The 23,315-nt window shown below is 33.8% G+C and overlaps 2 protein-coding genes across 5 annotated transcripts; both read left to right on the forward strand.

Moving 5' to 3' along the window:
- Positions 1-3,377: 3,377 nt before the first annotated feature.
- LOC124936949 (protein YIPF1 homolog) lies at positions 3,378-8,774 on the forward strand. Its single transcript, XM_047477476.1, has 6 exons — positions 3,378-3,563; positions 3,887-3,926; positions 4,022-4,105; positions 4,978-5,143; positions 6,667-6,940; positions 8,337-8,774. The coding sequence occupies exons 1-6, from the start codon at positions 3,510-3,512 to the stop codon at positions 8,526-8,528; spliced, it is 810 nt and encodes a 269-aa protein (XP_047333432.1). The 5' UTR covers positions 3,378-3,509; the 3' UTR covers positions 8,529-8,774.
- Positions 8,775-10,228: 1,454 nt separating this feature from the next.
- Positions 10,229-13,519, forward strand: LOC124935985 (pentatricopeptide repeat-containing protein At2g22410, mitochondrial). Of its 4 annotated transcripts, none has more exons than XM_047476433.1 (2): positions 10,229-12,423; positions 13,340-13,519. In XM_047476433.1, the coding sequence occupies exon 1, from the start codon at positions 10,385-10,387 to the stop codon at positions 12,413-12,415; it is 2,031 nt and encodes a 676-aa protein (XP_047332389.1). In that variant the 5' UTR covers positions 10,229-10,384; the 3' UTR covers positions 12,416-12,423; positions 13,340-13,519. The 4 variants fall into 4 exon arrangements, with proteins under 4 accessions (XP_047332389.1, XP_047332387.1, XP_047332388.1 ...); XM_047476431.1 differs by having other exon boundaries at positions 10,229-12,447; positions 13,340-13,518; XM_047476432.1 differs by lacking the exon at positions 13,340-13,519 and adding an exon at positions 13,039-13,277 and having other exon boundaries at positions 10,229-12,447.
- Positions 13,520-23,315: the final 9,796 nt, after the last annotated feature.

Raw genomic sequence — 23,315 nt, forward strand, 5'->3', positions numbered from 1 at the left:
TGCCATCATTGGATTTCCCATCAAGCACATCAACTTCCTCAATAATCCCAACATTGTCTTTCTCCACTAGCCCATCCTACAAAAAAACACAAAATGCTTTAATTAGACCAAATGTAAGAAATGCACCAAATACAAGAAATGCACCAAATACAAGAAATGCACCAAATGCAAGAAATGCACCAAATGCAAGAAATGCACCAAATGCAAGAAATGCACCAAATGCAAGAAATACACCAAATGCAAGAAATAAATACATCAATATTATCATCAATCAACAAATCCTCAATACACACATCGTCATTTTTCTTCTCCTCTACAAGCCCATCATTGTATTTCTCCCCATCCTATAAATAACAAAAGTCTTTAATTAGACCATATAATATAAATGCACCAAATGCAAGAAATGCACCAAATACAAGAAATACCTCAAATTTATCATCAATCAACAAATCCTCAATACACACATCGTCATTTTTCTTCTCCTCCACAAGTCCATCATTGTCTTTCTCCCCATCCTACAAAAATACAAAAGTCTTTAATTAGACCATATAATAGAAATGGACCAAATGCAAGAAATGCACCAAATGCAAGAAATGCCTCAAATTTATCATCAATCAACAAATCCTCAATACACACATCGTCATTTTTCTTCTCCTCCACAAGTCCATCATTGTATTTCTCCCCATCCTACAAAAAAAAACAAAAGTCTTTAATTAGACCATATAATAGAAATGCACCAAATGCAAGAAATACCTCAAATTTATCATCATTCAACATATGCTCAATACACACATTCACCTTATCCAAATATTTCTCATTCACCTCAAAATCTTCCTCATCCTTGTCTTCCTCATTCTCCTTCTTTTTCTCTGTTAAATCTTCATCATTAAATCTTCTCCTTCTCTGTTCCTCCCCTAGTGTGGCTGATAATATGCTAAACTCTTGTTGTAATTGGTTTAACATCTCTTTAATGAGATTTATTTCAGTTCTCATTGCAGTTTTGAATTCATTTAGCTCCTTCGTAAGTTCATTTAATCTACATCTATCCTGGGGAGTTGTTGTTGTTGGAGTTAGAGGAGAGGATTCATCGTCTTTTCTACTCGTGGCATTCTCGACAGAATAAGAGTTGTTGGTACTAGGGGTAGGGTTGCGGGTTCTTCTACTCGTGGAAGGTTTGGCTTTGGCAAGAGTAATTTGTCTTTTCTTCCTCATGTCAGGTTTATGAGGAACTACATCTTCAATATCTCCAAATTTCCTCTTTCTGCAAACAAGATAAAAAAAGACATCATAAACATTACCTCCCATATCTTCAAAGTCCTCCCCAACATATAAGATCTTCTCTTCTTTAGACAATTCCATTTTCTTGACAATCTTGCCTTGCAGGGCAGTGTGAAGATCAGAGGCGGTGCTCTTCCTCCTAGATTTGTACTGTATTATCCTTGGGCAGACAGGCTCTTGCGTTTGAAGCATCGTTTTACTTGCAAGATTGGGGACAAACATTTGGATAACCTCATAAGTCCACACTTGTAAGGCTAGTGAGAACCCATATACGGTATAAGAAATATCGACATCATTGTCTTTGTTCTTCTTCCCCATGGTTTTCTTCTTCTCCAGATATAGCAACCTGTAGTGATTAAGGTCCTTGGTCAAACCCTTTATGGTTGCTCTAAAGGACACCTTTCTCCATGGAAAATTGAAGAAGGGGTCGATGTCATCGACCATGCTGAGGAGTTTGATATTTATTATCCTCTTTGGGTCAAGGGCAAAGAGATAATGGGAAACTAGGTATACCAGCCCCAATTTCAATGCATCTTCCCTATCAGAGAAGGACACAAATTTTGAATGAAGGTATGTTGTTCTAACAAGTTGATTACTTTTAAAATATTTAACAACCAAGGTTGGAGATTCTTCAACCAAATTGAAAATCGTTTCCTTCGCAGGGAATCTCCCAAAATTGAAACATGTGACCAATGCAAACTCCTTCATCCCGAAGCACAGCTCTTCTCCATTCACAAGGAACTTCATCTCCATAGAATTTGAGCTGGACTTCCTGAGGAGCATTTGGTGTATAACCGTTCCTGAGAACCGCAGTAACGGGTACCCTTTGAATAAGAATGTGAATTGGGTTTGCTCTACCCTTTCAGTTAGATTCATTGAAGCAAACTTGGTGCCAATTTTTTCCATATTGGTTTTTTATGATACCCTCTCAGCAAACTCAGAAATTATGGTGGACTCCATCTCAAAACAAGGAACAACATGGGAGTAAGCAAATCCAGAAAATTATAATTACCTAAACTATTTCAAATAAGGTCTAAGTTGCCCAGTTTCATATTGCACATCATACTGCAACCAAAATCATGTTAAAATTAGTTGTCTTATTAGTTTTTAATAATCCAAAATCACTAATAGAATTAACCATTGAGAAATGCTTGCAAATTGACAGTTCTAAATACATTAATATGAAAAACATAATATAACAACTCAAGCAACATCAAAGAATACACGAAAATGTCATTTCTTAACAAGAACATAACAAACGAGAAATGCATGCATGTAGAATAAGAACACTGATATAATACTCGTCATATACCCTAAAAGCATATACACACATAAACGAAACCAGAACCTAAGCCTAAACCTAAATACATCAATATCCATCAATATAAACGGCAGAATATACATCGAAACCAAAACCTAAACCTAAACCTTAAGCCCTAAACTCACCTGAATATATCGAAGAGACGGACGAACGGATGACGGACGACTTACAGACAGACGAGGAACGATGATGTTGAACGAGGTTGATCGATGATGTTGAACGAAGTTGGAATGGAAAGTCGGCAGTTGTAAAGACGAAGTTTTGGAAGTCGGGATGGGAGAGAGTAGAAATGGATATTCGTGAATCGGGGGGTTTTGTTTTAAATTATGGCAAAAAAGTTATATATACGATGAAAGACGAGAAGTATCATTCACGCGTTTCATCTAAAATTCGTGAGTTGATTAACGCTTTTTAGATGAAATGCGTGAATGACACTTCTCGTAAATTGAAAAATGAGAAGTGTCATTCACGCATTTTCATCTAAAACGTGTTAATCAACTCACGCATTTAAGATGAAAATGCGTGAATGACATTTTTCGTAAATGAACGGCAAATCAGGCACGCGGAGGGGTATTTCAAACTTTTCGTCGGACAAAAAAACATTTTTTTCCAACTTCACTAGGGCGTGAACCTTTTTTGGAATTACACTTGTTATGGGCCATTTCATTAAATTTCCCCATATTTTTCCTTTATTCTTTAAAAGAAAAGCATGATTGAGAAAGAAGCTGAATTATAATAGCAATAATTTATTTATTTATTTTAACAAAATGAACTCCAGGAACGAAGTTTAGGGCTCAACTTTGAACCAGAGCTGAAGTTCTTTAAAGTCTTCTTCAATTGAACATAGATTTAGCTTTCTGATCATACTAGTTTAATCTCTACCGTTCTCTTGCTTCTTAACTTCAAATCCATGGATGAGTCCATAGCTAATCTTCCGACCAGCCATTTGCTTGGCTCAGTGCCGGTACGTGATTACGATCTTGACCTAATATCTGTAATTATTCATGTAACGATTCTATATTGTGCAATATTCAAGAGGGATTTTGATCTAATTGATTAATCTTTTGGTTGGAATGTGTCTGTATCTATTTACAATCCTCTGCGCGTAAGCTAGAACCAGCATTAACCTCATTCGGTGGTTCAAAGTTAATACCATTATATGATTATTAAATGCTGATTCGTTCTTGTATGATTCTCCTATATTGTTCTACTATGATTCAAAGAGGATGCATGTTTTGCATGTTAACATTTTTATATCTTAATTATAAATTTAATCTCTGTTTTTAGGCTGTCATCAGTGAAGAAATTAAACCAGCTGCCTATGAAGGTAGATGAATTTGATTTCAATAACAAGGTTCTGGAAGAGTTTCTTGCTTTATGTGATTACTCTTGTTTATATTTACTTGTAAATCTTGAATGCAGCCCCTAATGCAAAGATGCAAATATTTCCTCCTGCTAATGGAGGAAATTCTGGCGGGAGATATCAAACTCTTGGAGGTCAAAGCGGTATGTACATCTGATGGTTCCAAATTCTTCTATGCAATTTTTACTTCTGTATTTTGGTTCTGCATTTGTCAAGTTTCCTACTGAATTCTCCCGTAGAATGATGGCCCACAATAATGATCATTCAGTTGTGTTATAAAATGAAATCCTTTTCATTTTTCTTATGACAGGTAGTATATCTACATCTATTTTAGGCACGGGAAAGTATATTATGTACTTTTATTGCAAATTATTGTTATTATCCGTTCATTTGTCTATGAGCAGGACAAGGTTTGCTGTGATAACATTGATCATGATGACCTTTTCAAAAAGAACATTGATCATGATGCCAACATAACAAAGTTATAACAGAGATTTGCAAAACGTGCTTTGATAGATGGAGGAATTATTTGGGTCTAATAGTTTAATTCTAGCGAGTCAATCATTCCCTATCAAAATGTATGGATGCTTATGTTTATTATTCTTTTTTAAGTTCTCTTCACAATAAAAAAAAAGGGATTGATCTAGAGACATAGTATGTTTATTATACCAATCCAATGAAATGCCTCCAGTCAATGTTGATGTATATCCTCCTGCATTCTATTGCAGGGTTACAATTTAATGAAATTTCGTCCAATCCAATATTGATGTATCCACTCCTGCATTCTGTTGGAGGCTTATTGCCTTTGTTTTTCTGTCCTATAGTATCTCCTTTATTCCTTTTTCTGGTCATCTTAAATTTCTTCGTTTAAGTATCACTATTGCATAATGGGCTTTTTGAATGTGATCATAAGCAAAATGACTTATATTTTTACATGCTTTCAATTGTGCGGAAGAAAAAAAGCGTCCAGTACACAATTACTAAGGCATTGCTAATATCCTTCTTCATTATGCAGAAACACTTGAACAACAACCTGCGAACAATTGGAATGGATTCTTTAGCATCTCCTCTTATCAACAGTACTTTAATGTAGATACAGATGTTGTGATGAACAGGCTGATGAGTTCCTTGTACCCAATCTCTGGAGATTTTTTCAGCAAAATCGATGCAAACCCAGATCTGTGAGTTGCAAATTCCCACTTCGTTCTAGAATGGTATCAATCTGCTGATGCTGGTTTGTGATATTTCATTGCAAACTGTTACAGCATAGTTTGCCTAATATGATTAGTATTGTAGTTAGTAAATCATGAGTGCTTAATAGTAGTTAAAGGTAGGTATGTTAGTAGTTCAAATGAATTATATAATTCTCTATTTTAGTAATAGGATGTAACCCCTTTAGAAGATGTTGAGTTTGATATTGAATATACTTTAATTGTTAGGTTTTTCTTCAAATGTAGGTCTTGGACCAATTTTCTAATCTCTCACCTTCTCCTATATGTTTTCTCATATACTTTCCATCCTAATAATGTTTAGAACATACCAATAGTCGGTCGGTAGATCTACAAACTGTTAAACTTTTGGGATAATTAGATGCTTAGATCATGTGACCTGATTTCCTGTGTATTATAGAAAATGTATATGGATGTATATCCCAAAAGTTAATAGCAGTTTGTTTCCCAGTAAGACTGAGATCCAAATACAAACCCGTTTCCAAATGAAACTAATAAATAGATAAGTACTATGGCAGTTGTTAGTAAGTTATATGATTAATGGCAGTTAATTGTTAAAAGTAATTATGTTAGTCTCTATCTAAGTTGTAGGGATGTAATCATGTAATCTCTTTCATCCTATTCCATTCTAATTCATGTTTGGTTGTTCGTCTAATCTCTCACCCCCTTTACTATTTCCATCTACTTTCCATCCTAAATTTCATCCTATTCTATTATAATTCATGTTTGGCATGTAACATAACATCACCAGTTTATAAAGTTGGTTTCACCAATGTTGAGTTCCAATTCATTTGCCAGTTTGAGCAAATTTGGTGATTGATCAAGTATTAACTAGTTGAGTACAATTTTTAAATAGTAATAGTTGGCAAAATTCCAAGATCTAGTGAGAATTATTATATTTGTATATTTAGGTGACATTTGATAACACGTCTTATATTCAGATTAAGTGCTTAGAATTAAGTTAATTTGATAATTGTTATTTAAAATGATTTATTTATTTACATTCGGCTCAAATTAAGATAGAAACTTTGTAAATTATGAATGACTTAACTCGGTAATTTTGTAAGAGCATCTAAAAGACAACTTTAACCCCTGAAAATTAATCAAATTACTTCATTATAAGGTTGAAATAGTCTTTAAATACTTTACCAACATTAGTTCCACACTTATCATATCAACTTGCATACCAAGACTCCAAATTTAGTTATTTTCATTTGGTTTATTCATCATTTATTTTTCATAGACTTGGTTCCCATTCAACACTTAATATTTAATTTTATCAAATACACCCTTAGTTTTCTCCTCAGTAGTGTTGCCATTTTATTGCCTCCTGGACTAAGAGTTTCGTTCAACAATTTTTCATATACATTCTGGGCTGACTAACACTTTGACTATTTGTGATTCAAAAACTTTATATTATTTAGTTTAATGTTCTTCTTAAAGAATAGTGCTCTAATTCCTCTAACTCATTCCAGATATGGACTTGTATGGATATCAACTACATTGGTATTTTTGATTGGTTCACTTGGAAACTGTGCCACCTACCTTATGCACAAAAAGAGCGGTAGCACCACTTCTTGGAGTTTTGATGTCAACTATATAAATGTGGCAGCTTGTTCAATATACGGCTATGCACTACTTGTGCCTTTAGCATTCTTCTTCTTGCTTCAGTACATGGGTTCAAACACCAACCTTGTACGCTTTTGGTGCATGTGGGGTTATTCGCTATTTGTCTTCATCTTTAGCTCGGTAAGTCTGAAGAAAATCCTAAAATTTGCATCATTGTATTATCATGATCTGCTGGTATGCGAATAACCCAGATTTAATGGCCCTATTGTGGAATTTTATAATGAGAACATGCAATGAATGTTATTAACATGATAACATTCGAATATAGTGTGTTTGGAATGAAAATGGTGAGTGGTATATTTGTAAGTAATGATATATGGTAGAATTGTAACTATTGTGTAGATTAGGCCTATAAATAGGTTAAGATGATCTTGCATCAGCATGTTGAATCAGTTGAATGTATGGAAAGATTCAATTGAATTATGTTCTCTCAATTCCCTCCCCTCTGATTTATCACTTTGTCGTCTTGGACCAATATATCTTCCCTAACTAATTCTAAATTCTGGTAATGAAATTGAAATAAAACGTATGAACTACCTTTAGGCCTTGTTTGATCTGGGGTTATTTGAATAAACAACTCCTTATTTCCAAATAACCTTGGTATAAGAAGTGGGTTATTGATGTAAATGACCAAAATGTCCTTATTACTTTAAAATATTTTAAAAAAGAAAAGGTAATTTGGTATTTTGGTTGACAATTTGAATTATATTATTGTAGATTTGACGGTAGATTGGTTAGTGAGTTATTTGAAAATAATCTCATATAATAATAACTCACATCAAGCAAGGCCTTAGACAGAGTATCTGCCTGACTCATTTATAATTCCAAGATATGGTATGCTTTATATTACTATTTCCAAATGTACATTACTTTCAATATGTATGTTGTTTTTCAAGTTTAATTTGCACAAAGGTTGTGGCAGACTCTTCCTGATTATAGGCCTTGTGAGAAAATCATGTTTTTGCATGAATTGGCAGTTGAATGGATGAAAATTAATTGTTTTCTGAGAGCCTATTTGGAAACTGATATTTTGTCACGATATCTAGCATAATCAATCACGGTCCAATTGAAAAGTACAAAATGAAAGTTTTCTTTATAAATTTTCTTATAAAGATTATTACTAGATTATTCTGGAGACTCATAGCTAAGTGGTAGAACACATGAACTCGTGTTCTTAGGGTCATGGATTCAAGTATTCACCTAGGACCATTTAAAAAATATATATATTTACTAGATTATTATCCATATTATTTTTTAGATCACTGATTTTTCGGAATCATGATTTCTCTAAGGGTTGTTACAAATGTAGAAGAGCCAGCTTATCCTCTGGCTGGTTTAGTCATAAAATGTGCTAACAAATATGTTCATTTATCTCCCTAAAATAGTCACTATTTTTCAGTTTCCATTAAAAGAATTGGATTCATTACATGGTTCTATAGGATGGTCTGATTCCAGATCAATATATCAGATTTATATATCTGATTGACTTGTTGACGATTGAATATATTTATTTCAGATTCTGTTGGTGATACCGGTTGAATTTATTCGATGGGTGATCATTATTGCTACGGGCATTGCATCAGCCTCATTTGTTACCTTGAACTTAAAGTCGTATATACAGACGGAAGATGTGACAATCTCATTGGTGGCTGCTTTTGTTTTGCAAATGGGTTTTGCCTTGTTCATCAAATTATGGTTTTTTGCTTGATTTTTCTTCTAGTTGTGTGTGTATACCTATAGATAAAGAGAGGTGTTTGTTCTACTAAAAAAAGAGACATGTTTTTGTATATCTCAGCTGGATGGCCATTTTCAGATGTTTGAGGGAGAAAAAGTAAAGAATTGTGTAAACCTCAGATTGTGTTGTTGAATTTGTTCCACTGTTTTTTTTTTTTGCAATGGAAGGTGGTATTTAGAGTGGTTTTCCTCTAAGTAAAACACAATTTGGCCGCATTTCAATACTATCTACAAATGCTTGATATTTAAAGATGTTGGGTATTTCAGGTCGACTCGATTGTGACTGGTTTATTAATCGGGTTAAATGTGTCTAACTAATTTGGACTCAAACCCAAAAATAAATTTTTGAACACTACTTTTTTCTTGTTTTGTTTGGGCTATGTCAGAAATAGTGGGCACTAGATTTAACTCATTAAGCTCTTGTTAAAAATTGTGGGCACTAAATTTAATCCATTAAGCTTATACTTTTATTATGGAATTTAATCTTACAAAGGGACATATTTAAGTTTATTATTTAATTAGGGAGTTTATTTTAAATCATAGTTTAAAAACTGAGCCAGCCGGATGGATTTAAGAACCCTGGTCAAACCGGGCTGGGTTGATAAAAAACAGAATTGCAATCAACTCGCTGGTTAGAGGAAATTCGGCAACCCGGGTTAACTCAACGGGTTTATCATGTTTTTAAAAAAAAAAAAATCATTTATTTTTTTTTCTCACTTATTACTCTCTTATTTCTCATTTTCCCGTTTTTTAGTTTTCATTGGGTTTACCTATTTTTAGTTTCATGTAGGTAGATTACCGATTTTTAATTCTATACACTGAGAATGTCAAACTCTTTCATTATTTAAGAGTTTGTGTTTATTTTAATTGTGTTGTTCTTAATAGAGTCAATAATATATTGTAATTGCGAAACAATATTTTTTGAATTTTAATCTCTACTTTACCTATTATTATATAAACGAGTCGATGACTTTTTGTTATTTTTTATTATTTTTTTATTATACGAAATCCACTAGTTGAAATTCACAGGATAAATGACAAGACCAGTTTCAAATTTATGGTTTTAATCGTGGGTGATTAAATTCTATTAAAATATTAAAAATAAATGAATTAGATAACAAATTTAGAAAAAAATGTTACTCTTCAGCATGCATTTGTAATTGAAGAAGAATATAATTGAGAACTAGTAGAAAATTAGAAGGGAAAATTTGAGGAGATGAACCTCAAAAATGTGTTAAATACGGAAAGTCTAGAGGTTAAAAAAAAAGCGTTGGTGACCCTTTTTACTGTTTTTGAACGATTTTGCCCATGTCGGAGGTTGCGTGACGCAACCGTAATCGCGAGATAATTTTTTTTTCGTCTCGCAACTGGGATTGCGTGACGCGATTACATGATGCAACTGAGCCATTTTCTTCAAAAAAAAAAAATCATAATTAAAACTTTTTGAAAAATAAAAGTTGTGTGACTCAGCTGGGCCATTTTCTTTAAAAAAAAATTCATAATTAAATTTTTTTAAAATATAAAAAATTGCGTCACGCATCCTGACGCAATAGAGACATTTTCGTCCGAAAAAAAAAGTCACCAATTCTATTTAATTTATCCGCTGGCATGCTCCCATTTTTTCCATTTAGCCTATTATTGGAATCATTTTCTCAAATTTCCTACCAGAAGAACTCAACAATGGACGCAAGTTTTGAGAACTAGAGGGACCGACCTAAATAAACGCCGCAATGTGGAAACTTCCGGTTCATTTCAATGATCTTGGAAAACATCAACGAGCTTCTTGTAATGTTTCCGCTAGATTAAAGCAATAGTGTTGGTGGATAATCAATGGTTTATTTCTCCATCTTCCACCTCAAAAATCTGCGACTTCTTTCCAGTCCTCTTTCAACACCTTCTCCGTCCTGTCTCCACACACGTTCTCTCTTGCCTTACAAAGACAAACCCAACAACTGGAACAGTACCCACGTCTTCGTCCTCTCCAACCCCTTGCTCACTCTCTTGGAGAAAAAATGCAATTCCATGACCCAGTTGAAGCAAATTCAGGCACAGATGATTGTGACCGGCTTGTTCTTAGATAGGTTGGCTACGAGTCGATTGGTCGCTTTTTGCGCAATCTCAGAAATGGGTAATATTGATTACTGTATGACTTTACTTAGAGATTCCAGAAACATGAATACGTTCTCCTGGAATGTGTCTATTAGAGGTTACGGTGAGAAAGATAAAACAAAAGAAGCTGTTTTATTGTATAAAAGTATGTTGAGAAGTAGGTCAATTCCTGATAATTATACTTACCCTTTGTTGCTTAAATCTTGTTCTCGTTTGTCATCAATTTGTGTTGGGAATCAGATCATTGGACATGTTTTGAAACAGGGATTTGATTCAGATATTTTTGTGCATAATGCTATAATCCATTTACTGGTGTCATTTGGAGAGCTGGATGTTGCAAGGAAGGTGTTTGATGAAAGCTGTGAGAGAGATTTAGTTTCTTGGAATTCTTTGATTAATGGGTATGTTCGTGCTGGATTAGCACTCGAGGCTTTAGCTCTTTATAGACAAATGTTGGAAAAGGGTATACCTCCGGATGAGGTGACAATGATTGGAGTAGTCTCATCTTGTGCTCAGTTGGAAGATATAGGACTTGGAGCTAAGTGTCGTCGATACATTGATGAAAATGGTCTGAACCTTACTGTGCCACTTGCTAATGCACTTATGGATATGTATGTGAAATGTGGAAAGGTTGAGCTAGCAAAAGTGTTATTTAACAATATGACCAATAAAACCATGGTGTCTTGGACCACTATGATTGTTGGGTATTCCAAAGTTGGCCTTTTAGAGATCGCCCGTAAGCTGTTTGATGAAATGCCGGAGAAAGATGTTGTACCATGGAATGCTATGATAAACGGTTACGTCCAAGGACATAATTTCAAGGAGGCTTTGTCTTTGTTTCAAGAAATGCTGTGTTCTGATGTGAAACCCGATGAAGTGACGATGGTTAGTTGTTTGTCCGCTAGCTCACAACTTGGCGCTCTAGATATGGGAATATGGATTCATAACTACATCAAGAAGCAAATGCTTTCTCTAAATGTTGCTTTAGGAACAGCTCTCGTTGATATGTACGCTAAATGTGGGAACATTCCGAAGGCACTTGATGTTTTCGATGAGATGCTGGTAAGGAACTCGTTGACATGGACAGTCATTGTGGACGGTTTAGCCTTACATGGGAACCCACGTGAAGCCATATCGTACTTTTCGAAGATGATTGATATCGGTTTGATGCCTGACGAGATTACATTTCTTGCGGTACTAAAAGCATGTTGTCACGGAGGTTTGGTTGAAGAGGGTCGAAAGTTCTTTTCCGAAATGTCCTCTATCTTCAAACTTAGCCCTAGGCTTAAACATTATTCTTGCATGGTTGACCTTCTTGGTCGGGCTGGTATGTTGGATGAGGCTGAAGAGCTTATAAATAGCATGCCGATGGAGGCAGATGCAGTGGTGTGGGGCTCACTATTTTTTGCTTGTGGAGCTCATAAAAATCTTGATATGGGAGAAAGGGCAGCCAAGAAGCTGATTGAGTTGGATCCCCATGATAGTGGGATTTATGTCCTTCTTGCTAATATGTATGGAGAAGCTAAAATGTGGGAGAAGGCAGGGAAAGTGAGGAAAATGATGAGGGAAAAAGGAGTAGAGAAAACCCCGGGTTGTAGCTTGATTGAAGTAAATGGATGTGTGTCTGAGTTTATTGTGCGGGATAAATCACACCTTCAATCAGAGCGGATCTATGATTGCCTTGATCACTTAACCAAGCAGTTGGAGCTCGTTGACCGTGTGCGTGGAACTTCTCTTATGGGGCAAGACTAGGACCGGAAGTATGAATGAACTAGTCAATTAGGGTATATTCTTTATATGATTTTTGCCTAAACCTATAGCACCTTTTCATGCAAAAGAAAAAAAAAGCCAATAGTAACATAGGATCATCTTTGTTTGAACAACTTTTTGGTGGAATGTTATGCTTATGAGTTGTTGGCATTGTATCCTCTAGTCTTTTCTCCAATGACATTTGATTAAGATTAGACAGCATGACATATTTCATCTCCCTTTAATGTCCTTAAGCTATTTTTAGGCCCCTCTTTTCTAAGACTAATTTTGGCCATGAATAAGCAAGTCATTTGTATCTCTTAAGTAAGGTAGCATTTGTCAAAGAGTTGCAAACTAAATTGAGAAGAGCCTAATTCTATAATTTTGAGAAGAGACATTTGGAAACACTTTTGGAATATGTTTTTGTGTCTATACATAAACAAAAATAATAATTACATTCTTCTATGACTAAGTTTATTTTACAAAAGTTTTTATATCTATGAATCCAGATCCAGATAGAGTGTTTCTAAATGGAGTATGTTAAGCTGAAAGTATAGTTTATAAACATCTAATGCTAATCACATGAACTGCATAGTCTACAATTTATTTTATAGTTGTGTTAACAGTTACCTGCTTCCATTAGTGTGGGACACTACAATATCCATCATTTAGCATAGACCCTGATGTTCTTGCTAGATCCAATAAGGTTAGTCGTAGGATTGGTTGCTCAAATATTTGTATTTTAAGGACGAAAGGGGGTCATGTATAATGGTTGACCGCTTTTACTTGCTTATATGTGATGATCTGAATAAATTGATGAAATTGCATAGATATTTGATGATACAGCTGAAAGTCTATTTTATTTTCCCTTAGTTTTGGCTGCTTAATTGTCTGAGTTCATTTTTGTTGTTGTTGTTGTTGTCGTAGTTATAACTTACCATACACTATGTTTAGTGTTTGGGAAGGGAAAGGAATCGAGCGGAGGATCCTTTTGAGGTGAGAATAGTCTGAAAGGGTCGACATCAAGCTTTGGATTGTTCAACTATGAGAAGTTAGTGAAAACAGGTGAATTTTTATTTCCTTTTACCATTACAATTTATATTAAGGTCTGCATGGTTCTAATACAAAATTAAAATATGTAAAATCTTAGAAAGCACGGGTTCTCTGTAAAGAGAAGGGGAAACATATTTGAATTCTCTATTGTATATTTTAGTGCATTAATTTTAAGTTTACATAGAGATAACAATTTAGAAACAGTTTGGATGAGAACTCTCCTATAAATTTCTATGGAAACACATTTTTTTTGTTAGAATATCTCATTCGTGTGGAGATTCAAATAAGACAACGGTTTGAAACTTAACTTAATTAGACATATATTCATGAATTTGTCGACATACTCATCCAAACTTAGCAGTGTTCTAAATGGAAGTCACTAGTTGTTTCTCCTTCTAGTTGCTTCTTATCTCGCTTAGTCATCTAGTATCTTGTTGCTTATAGTCTTATTTTTGTTAAATTTTACTACGTTAGATTATTTATATTAATTTGGACTTTTGGTAAAATGGTAATTATAGAATAACTTTATTATATTTATATTTATATAGTGAAAATATTTCAACTGGCAGTCACTTACCGCCTACCGCCATTTAGAACATTGAAACTTAGACTCTAGATGCAAAAAGTGTTTCCAAACGAGAAACTAAGATAGAGTATTTCCTTAGTTTAGGAATTCAGTTATATTACTCAATCTTATATTTTTGTTCCATTGAAGAATCCCTTTCTATTATTCAGGCGATCTATAGGATTTGGTTTGCACTGTGAGCTCCTAACAAGTAAGTCATCTTTGGACTTGTTTCTTTCCACATTTCCATGGATGATTAAATGTGCAAGATTAAATGCCATCTCTGGATTCATGAAGTAATGACCTTGAGTGTAGGATTACTTTAGAGCTTCATTTTTTAATTATTATCAAGGACCAGCTGGGGATGATGGTTTTTGAGAAGATGAAAATGCTCTAAGTGTATGTGTATGATATAACTTAATGTGGCATTGATGTATAGTATATATATGGTGCCAATGTGATGGTTTTTGAGAAGATGAAAATGCCCTAAGGGTATGTATGTGTATGATTAATAACTTAATGTGGCATTGATGTATAGTATTTTCGGCGCCAATGTGTAATTTGAGCCCTTATTTAGTATCTTAAAAGAAAATTTATTGTGCTGAAAAAAGTCAAGTGCTCATATTGTAAAATCTGGTTCAAGTTCTTGAGCCCTAGTTGATAACTTTGAAAAAAGAAAGAAATAGAAAGCACACTTTAGTTCGGCAAGGCTAACCACCTCATATCATTTAATATCTTTGAATAGTTTTAGTTCAAACATTAGGCTTTAATGTAGAGTTGTAATGAAAGAGTTTTCTGAAAATTGATTCTAGAGAATAAAAGATACATAAGACTGTTTTCTATATTTTTTTTGTCATAGATTTTCTTAAGAAATTCAAGCGGTCTAATAGAAAGCTTGTCCTCCAAGTCTGTTATGTAAATTTCTTGATTAAAGATCAAGACAAAGAATTAGGGCAAAATGAGATTGAAAAACGATGAAAATCCAAATGAGCCTATTTGGCTTTTAATCTGGTATTTATATTATATTAAAATATTACAATAGTCCTTGTATTATATCAGTACATTCAAAAATGAATATAAACTAATTATTTTACATCCCCTCCTCAAGATGGACATCTCTCAAGTTCATCTTGTCTCGGAGGCTGAAAAATAAACCACGATCTAAAGCTTTTGTGAATATGTCAGCTTCCTGCATCTTTGAATAGACATGTAGAGGTTGAATAAAACCTTGTTTAAAGTTATCTCTAACAAGGTGACAATCTATATCTAAATGCTTCGTTCTCTCGTGAAAGACCGGATTTTTAGCAATATGAATTGCAGCTTCATTATCACATCGAAGTGGAATCGGCAAACTCACTTTTGTGCTAAAATCGTTCAACAAATAAGATATCCACTTTAGCTCACAAACTGTAGTGGCCATACTCTGGTATTCTGCTTCAGCGGTCGACCGTGATACCGTAGTTTGTTTTTTTGTCTTCCAGGACACCAAAGCTCCTCCAAGTTTAATGCAATAACCTGTGAGAGATCTTCGACTATCTGTACATGTTGCCCAATCGGCATTTGAAAAACCCTCAATCATATAGTTAGAATTACAAGAGTAAAAAAGTCCTAGTGAAGGCGTTCCCTTTAAGTATGTAACTACATGTAAAGCTGCCTCCCAATTAACTTCTAATGGTTTATGCATATATTGACTCAGCTGTTGAACACTAACATAAATATCTGGTCGAGAGAAGTTTAAGTAAATCAGTCGTCCAATTAGTCTTCTAAATTTTTCTAGTTCGACTAAATCTGGACTGTCCAATTCATTAAACTTTATCCCCTTTTTATGGGAATTTTAACTGGTTTGCACCCAGATAATCCTGTGTCAGCTAGTATGTGAAGTATATACTTACGTTGATTTACAAACAAACCAGCACAAGTGCGTTGTAATTCTAGTCCAAGGAAATACTTAGCATTTCCTAAATCTTTGATTGTGAATTTTGAATCTAGATATTGTTTAACATTATTAATAGTCTGTAAACAATTTCCAGCAACAAGTATGTCATCTACATATACTAATAAGGCAGTGAATGTTTTTTCAGTTTTCAAAATAAACAAACAGTTATCATTTATTGACTGAACAAAGTCAAATTCAATCAATTTTTTTGAAAGTTCTTTGTTCCACTGCCTTGAGGATTGTTTTAAGCCATAAAGGCTTTTATTAAGATGACATACCTGATTTTCTTTTGCTCCAATTAGCCCTTCTGGAAGGTGCATGTATACATCTTCATCCAGGTCACCGTGGAGAAAAGCATTGTTAACGTCAAACTGCTGCGAAAACCAATTGTTAGAGACTGTCAAAGCGAGTAAGATTCTTACCGTGACTGCTTTTGCAACTGGAGAGAAGCTATCGTGGAAGTCAATATCATCTCTTTGGTTGTATCCCCTTTTCTACTAGCCTCACTTTGTACTTTGCCACTGTTCCATTTGGATTTAACTTCGTCTTGTAAATCCATCTGCATCCAATTGGTTTCTTTCCATTTGGAAGTGTAACTAGATTCCAGGTATTATTGTTTTTTAAGGCAGTTAGTTCCTCATTCATGATAATCTGACAATGTTTAATTTTTCCAGCTTCTTTGTAAGATTGTGGTTTTTTAACTGTGGAAATAGTTTCTAAAAAATCTAAGTGTTCATTATTAATACATTTAGTTGTATATGGAAAAGTGTTTGGAGTATAAGAAGTTCCACTTTTAAGATTTGTATGAATTAACAACATAACTATCATGCCAAACATGGGTCTTCTTTTCCCTATTACTTTTTCTTTGTTGATTTTGTAAAACATTGGTTTCACTTAGTTGTATAAAAGAGTTTTGGTTAGAGTTTTCACAGAAATTTGAATCATGATCAGCATCATCATTTATAGAAGTTGAATCTTCTATAAATGAGTCTTCTGATTCTTCATCAGATTCATCAAAATGATCTATATTTATAGAATCATTTATCTTTTCTGAAAATTTTATTTTCCTTTGATATGGAAAGATATTTTCATAAAAAATAATATCTCTTGTGACAAAATATTTTCAGTTGCAATGTCAAAAACTCTATATCCTTTTTGTCCTAGACAATATCCAATGAAAACACATTTTTTTCCTCTTTGTTCAAATTTAGTTTTGCGAGGAGTGTTATTTTTGGCATAACATAAACATCCAAAAACTCTTAATTGTGAAAAATCTGGTTGTTTTTTTATATAATTTAAAAAATGGAGTTTTCCAATTTAAAATTTGTGTGGGAGTCCTATTAACAATATGTGTTGCCATTAGGATTGAAAAAGACCAAAAACATGAAGGTAAACTTGCTTGAAATAGAATAGAACGGGCAATTTGAAGAAGGTGCTGGTGTTTTCGCTCTACCACCCCATTTTGTTGTGGGGTGTAAGGGCAAGATTTTTGATGCAATATTCCATTTCTTTTGAAAAAATTCTTACATTCAAAACTTAAGAACTCACTTCCATTGTCAATTCTTATAGTTTTAATGAACAATTCAAATTGTGTTTTGACCATAGCATAGAAATCAAAAGATATTTGGCAAACAAGATTTTTAGTTTTGAGATGTATGTCCAAGTAAACCTACTATAGTCATCTACAATTGTAAGTATATAAAGGCAATCAATAAAAGATTTTTCTTTATATGGGCCCCAAATATCCATATGAATCAATTCAAAACACTTAGTGGTTTTAGATTGACTGTTATTCAAAGGTAATCTTTTCATTTTTGAAATTGGACAAACACTACAATGAAAATTCTCATTCTTATCTAAATTGAAAACATTTTTTAAAGCAATATCAGAAAGATGACCAAATCTTCTATGCAGTAAAGTAAAATCAGTACATGTATTGAAGATTTTGTTCTCTAAATCAGTTTCTAATAGGTACAAGTTTTGAGAAAAGTCTCCTCTGCCTATGATTGTATTGTCTCTAACATCCTGCAATAAACAACCAGTAGAAGAAAATTGCAACTAATAATGTTTATTGTAGTAAGTTTTGAAACTGAAATTAGGTTATAAGTAAAATCTTTTACATACATTACATCATATAATATCAGGTTTCTAGTTAATCTAACATTTCTTATTTGTTTTACATGTTTTTGTTGTTCCATCAGGTAGAAATAATGGCATATTATTTACTTTTCTAAGATCAGTCATCATACTCAAATTAGAACATATGTGACAACTAGCACCGCTGTCTATTACCCAAACATGTTTATCCTTAGAGTTATTATGTACATTCAAACTACAAGTATTAGTAAGGTTTTTAAAAGAAAACATACATTCGTAATATTTTTCTTTACCCTTGCCTTCTGTTTGTAGTCCTTTCATAACTTCTTTCACCGCTGCAATGTCTATGTTACTGAACTTTGGGGCTTGATTTGAGGAGGACTCAGGTTGTTCGTCACAATTTGAGGAGGACTCAGGTTGTTCGTCACAATATGAGAAGGGATTGTTAGTTGCTGCATTTGCCTTTTCTGGAAATTTTGTTTTCCACCATTCTGGATATCCAATAATCTTGAAACATCATTCTTGGTTATACCCTTCCATTCTACAATGAGTACAAAACAGATTTTGTCACCTTCCCATTTCTTCCTTTGTTGTTTCCTCCCCTTCCTCTATTGTTTCTTGAATTATTTTGACTCCTCTGTTGATATGAACTATCTTTCATTAGTATTGCAAAATTATCAGTCTGTTCAGACATTAATGTTTGAACTTCCCTTTGTCTTTCAATGCTCAACAACATTGCATAGGCTTTGTTCAGACTTGGTTTTGGATCCATAAGAATGATCTGTTATCTTGCGTTATCGAAATATTCGTTCAGTCCCATTAGAAATTGTGTAAGCTTATTAGAAACATCTAACTCAATTACTAACTTTGTCATTCTGCAGCAACAATGAGTTCTTGGATAGCATTCACAAGTAGGCAATGGTTCAAGAACCATCAGTTCATCCCATAGCTTCTTTAACTTGGAAAAATATTTTTCAAGTGTCAAATTCCCTTGTCGTAGATTACTAATGACCTTCTGGATTTGATATGCTTGTGGGCCATTATTTTCTTGATATCTTTCTTTGATATCTGTCCACAAATTCAAGGCTGTGGTCGTGGAGGAGTAGTTAGCCTTGATTTCATCCGACACCGTATTTAGAATCCAAGATCGAACTAGACAGTCCATCCTTTTCCATCGATCGAAGTCATCTGCTTCTCTTGGAACTATCAATGACCCATCTATAAACCCTAATTTTGATTTTGCTTCTAGGGCTAAACGAACACCACTACTCCAACCTATATAATTTCCACCATTGAAAACAGTTGAAAACAGTTGTACAAATTATCGCACCTGTATTATCAGAGTTACGCATAGTGTACAGATCATTGTCGTGTTTCTTCTTGCCGGTCATTCTTGTAGTTGTATCTCTCAAACAATCTGATGAGGATGATGAAGAATAATCGGTTGATGAAGATTCAGGAGATTCACCTTTTTCTTTTGGCTCTTCTTCTACAACTTCTTGATCACTCTGATCGGTTGATGAAGACTCTGAAGATTCAGCTTCTTTTGTTTTCCTTGCTCTGATACCATGTAAATTTCTTGATTAAAGATCAAGACAAAGAATTAGGGCAGAATGAGATTGAAAAACGATGAAAATCCAGATGAGCCTATTTGGCTTTTAATCTGGTATTTATATTATATTAAAATATTACAATAATCCTTGTATTATATCAACACATTCAAAAATAATATAAACTAATTATTTTACCATCACCGTCCAATTCAACTGATCCTCAAAGGCTCTCATAAAATAAATGGCCCTTTCGGTTTGAAAATAAGTAGACAATAAAGGACTCTTTTATGGCAAGAATTGATAAATGGTGGATAGAGAACACTTGGGCAGGTTCTCCATCATACATTATAATGACAACAAAATTGAAGGAGTTTAAGAAAACTATTAAAGATTGTGAATCAGGGGAGAGAACTAAGTGCAAATTTAATAGGTACTCTCTTTGTTCTGAGCTGAAAGTTTTGGATGCTATTAAAGATGTTAGAAGTCTTTCTAATTTGGAAATGGAGATGAGATTGAGTGAAACCAATGAACTAATGATGTTGTGTAGAGAAGAGGAAATTAGTATCAAACAAAGAATCCGAGCAAGATGACTTGAGGGTGGTGATCGTAACACGAAGTTCTTTCATAGTTTATGTAAAGCTCGTTCAAGAGAAATGTAATCAACTTTCTTAGAGTTAATGGGTTAAAGTTTCCGATGAGAAGTTTGAGAATTTTGTTCAAATATATTTTGCCTTCCCACATTATTATGCTTGAAGCACCGTTCACCATTGATGAGGTGAAACAGGCGATTGAAGACAATGGTAGGGATAAGGCTCCAGGTACAAACAGCTACACAATTGACTTTTTTAAAAAGCATGGCCCTTTTTTATGGACGAAAGTATGAAGATCATGGAGTATTTCTATCGAAACTGGACATTTGAGAAGAGCTTGAATTCTACTCATATTTCTCTTGTCCGCAAGGCCCCAGGAGTGGTTGAACTAAAGAAAACTTCAGGACCATTTATCTGATTTCCTCCATTTATAAAATTATTTCTAAGTGTTTGGAAAATAGATTGAGAGTGTTTTTCCATCAATTATATCTGAGAATCAAATACCATTCATCAAAGGAAGATATATTTATTATGTCTCCTTAATTGCAAACGAAGTCACGAATTTGGCAATCAAAATTAGTGCTTTTGGAACATTTTTTAAATTGAACATGGAGAAAACATATGATAATGTAATTTGGAAGTCCTTTCTCCATATTATGAGTCAAAAATGGGTATGGGTCAAAATGGATTAACTCATTTGATTTTGCATCTCTATAGCAAAGTTCTTGGTGATCATTAATGGGGAAGTAAAATGTTTTTTTCATTAACTACAAAGGCCTGAGACAAGGTGATTGTTGTCTCCTTTCTTATTCAAGATTGTTATGAAAGTTTTGTCTTTGTTGTTACAAAATGAAGAATTGATCGGTAACATTAAGAGGATTAATTGTGGCAGAAGGTTGGGCCAAGCGAGTATTTCTCACCTTCTAATTGAGGACGACACATTGTGCATGATTGAGGCTTTAATGAAAAACTTTGTGGCGTTAAGGAACGTTCTCAAAGAGTTTGAGAATAAGGCGGGGTTGAAAGTAAACAAAGTAAAAAATCAGAAATTATTTTCACTAGTAACGTGGATATTAATCTTCTCACTCAAATCCAAGAATATAAGGTAGGGTTTGCTCCTATCACCTATCTTGGTCTGCCTCTTGGTGGTGCCTCTAGGTGTATGAAAAATTTGAACATAATTGTTGCCAAAATGGAGGGTAAGTTGGTTATTTGGCGAAGCAAACTTCTTACTAAAGAGGGAGACTAGTCTTGATTAAGAATGGGATCGCCTCAATGCCTACCTACATGCTCTCATTATTTAGAATCTCAAAAAGCGTTGTGCCTAACATCGAGAGGAAAGAGGGTTGAGAATTAAGGACGTATCTTTTTTTAATAACGCTCCCCTTTCTAAGTGGTGTTGATGATATTCAGCTCAAAAGAGAAAATATTTGGACTAAGGTGATCAGAAATAAGTATGGTGATGGTTGGTTTGGTTGATTCACCAAACAAGTCCAAGGGACATATAGTTGTGGACTTTGGAAAGACATTAGTAGCAATTGGGGTGACTTTAGAAAAAATCAATCTTCAAAGCTGGTAGTGAAAAATTAGTCAGCTTTTGGCATGATTCATGGTGTGGTGAAAAATATTTGGAGAAGATGTTTCCAAATTTGTTTGAAATTACAATATGTAGGGACATGTCAGTACACGAGATGTTTGACACCATGAAAGATATTTTCAATCCAATATTAGATTTCGAAGGAGACTTGTTCATAGGGGTGGCAATTTGAAACCGCCCCGCTGAAACCGAGCCGAACCGAACCGATTGGTATGGTTTTTCCCTGCTTTGACTGGGGATCGGGGCGGATCGGGGAAAACCCGAAATATGTTGACCGGGGTTCGGGGCGGGGATGGTATTTACATGCACCGAACCGATCCCCGAACCGAACCGATAAAATATAATTATATTTATTTAATAAAAATATATTAATTAATGAAATCATTAATTAATGTCATCATTACTTTTCTCTTTTTCATTGAAAATCTTTTTATCTTCCATCCTTTACACGCTATCTTTAATACACAATGTCTCTAATTATTTTTTACTTTTTATCTCTTCATCTTCCTCTCCTCTTCCTCAATCCTCATTACCATTTCTCTCTCTAGAATTTATTTTAATTTTAGTTACATCTTCTTTATTCTACATACATGATCCATGATTCTCTCTTGAATCTTGAAGGTGTTTTCAGTTTGAAGGTTAGTTAAACTCTTTGCTAATATTATTTTACTGTTTTTTACTAATCAATATAAACAAAATGGCATCACGTCTTTTTGTAGGGTGTTTTCTATATTCGTCTTTGTCTTTCACAATCTTTGTTACGTCTTCTCTCGACATGACGATGATATTTTCGATTTTATTTAAATATGTAATATATATAATAATATTTCATTTTATTTATTAGTATATTTTTTTTATTAATACAGAATGTGATCCTAACCATAACCATTGAAGAATGAAGATGAAGAATGAAGAATGAAGAATGAAGATGAAGAATGAAGATGAAGAATGGAGATTTAATTGGATTGAAGAATGAAGATGAAAAATGGAGATTTAGTCCAATTAGAATTTTTGTTATATTTTGAAACATTATAATTATTGGAAGTTTATTTGTTTTGGTATATAATACTTTAAAATTATTATTATTGAATGTTATTTTTGTTTGGTATTTAATATTTTGATAATTTATAACTCTAAATATATGAATTATTTTATTTTATTTTATTATTTATATTTTTAATTTAAATTGTTATTCGGTTTCGGTGCACCGCGGGGAAACCCCGTACCCGATCGGGGCGGGGATGGTTTATATTTAAAAACCAAATTGGGAATCGGGGCGGGGATCGGGGCGGGGTGGGTAAATTCGGGGCGGGGATGGTATTGTCATTCACCGAACCGAACCGCCCCATTGCCATCCCTACTTGTTCACGGTGAGCCGATGTTACTTAATGTTTTGTTTAATCAAATACAGTAAGATATTGATGAAACTATGGCATGAAATAATAAAAATTGTTTTAGCGTTAAACTTTGTTATGGCTTAAAAGATACTATTTCGAGAATTTATTGTCTTTG

The sequence above is a fragment of the Impatiens glandulifera genome, chromosome 4, assembly GCF_907164915.1.
Source record: "Impatiens glandulifera chromosome 4, dImpGla2.1, whole genome shotgun sequence".
Classification (NCBI taxonomy): Eukaryota; Viridiplantae; Streptophyta; class Magnoliopsida; order Ericales; family Balsaminaceae; genus Impatiens; species Impatiens glandulifera.

Bases quoted from the DNA above. Each gene is read 5' to 3' on its own strand.
- LOC124936949 (XM_047477476.1), top strand. From the start codon at position 3,510: ATGGATGAGTCCATAGCTAATCTTCCGACCAGCCATTTGCTTGGCTCA. The intron at 3,564-3,886 runs GTACGTGATTAC...CTCTGTTTTTAG, and splicing joins ATTTGCTTGGCTCAGTGCCG to GCTGTCATCAGTGAAGAAAT. The intron at 4,106-4,977 runs GTATGTACATCT...TTCATTATGCAG, and splicing joins AACTCTTGGAGGTCAAAGCG to AAACACTTGAACAACAACCT.
- LOC124935985 (XM_047476433.1), top strand. From the start codon at position 10,385: ATGGTTTATTTCTCCATCTTCCACCTCAAAAATCTGCGACTTCTTTCC.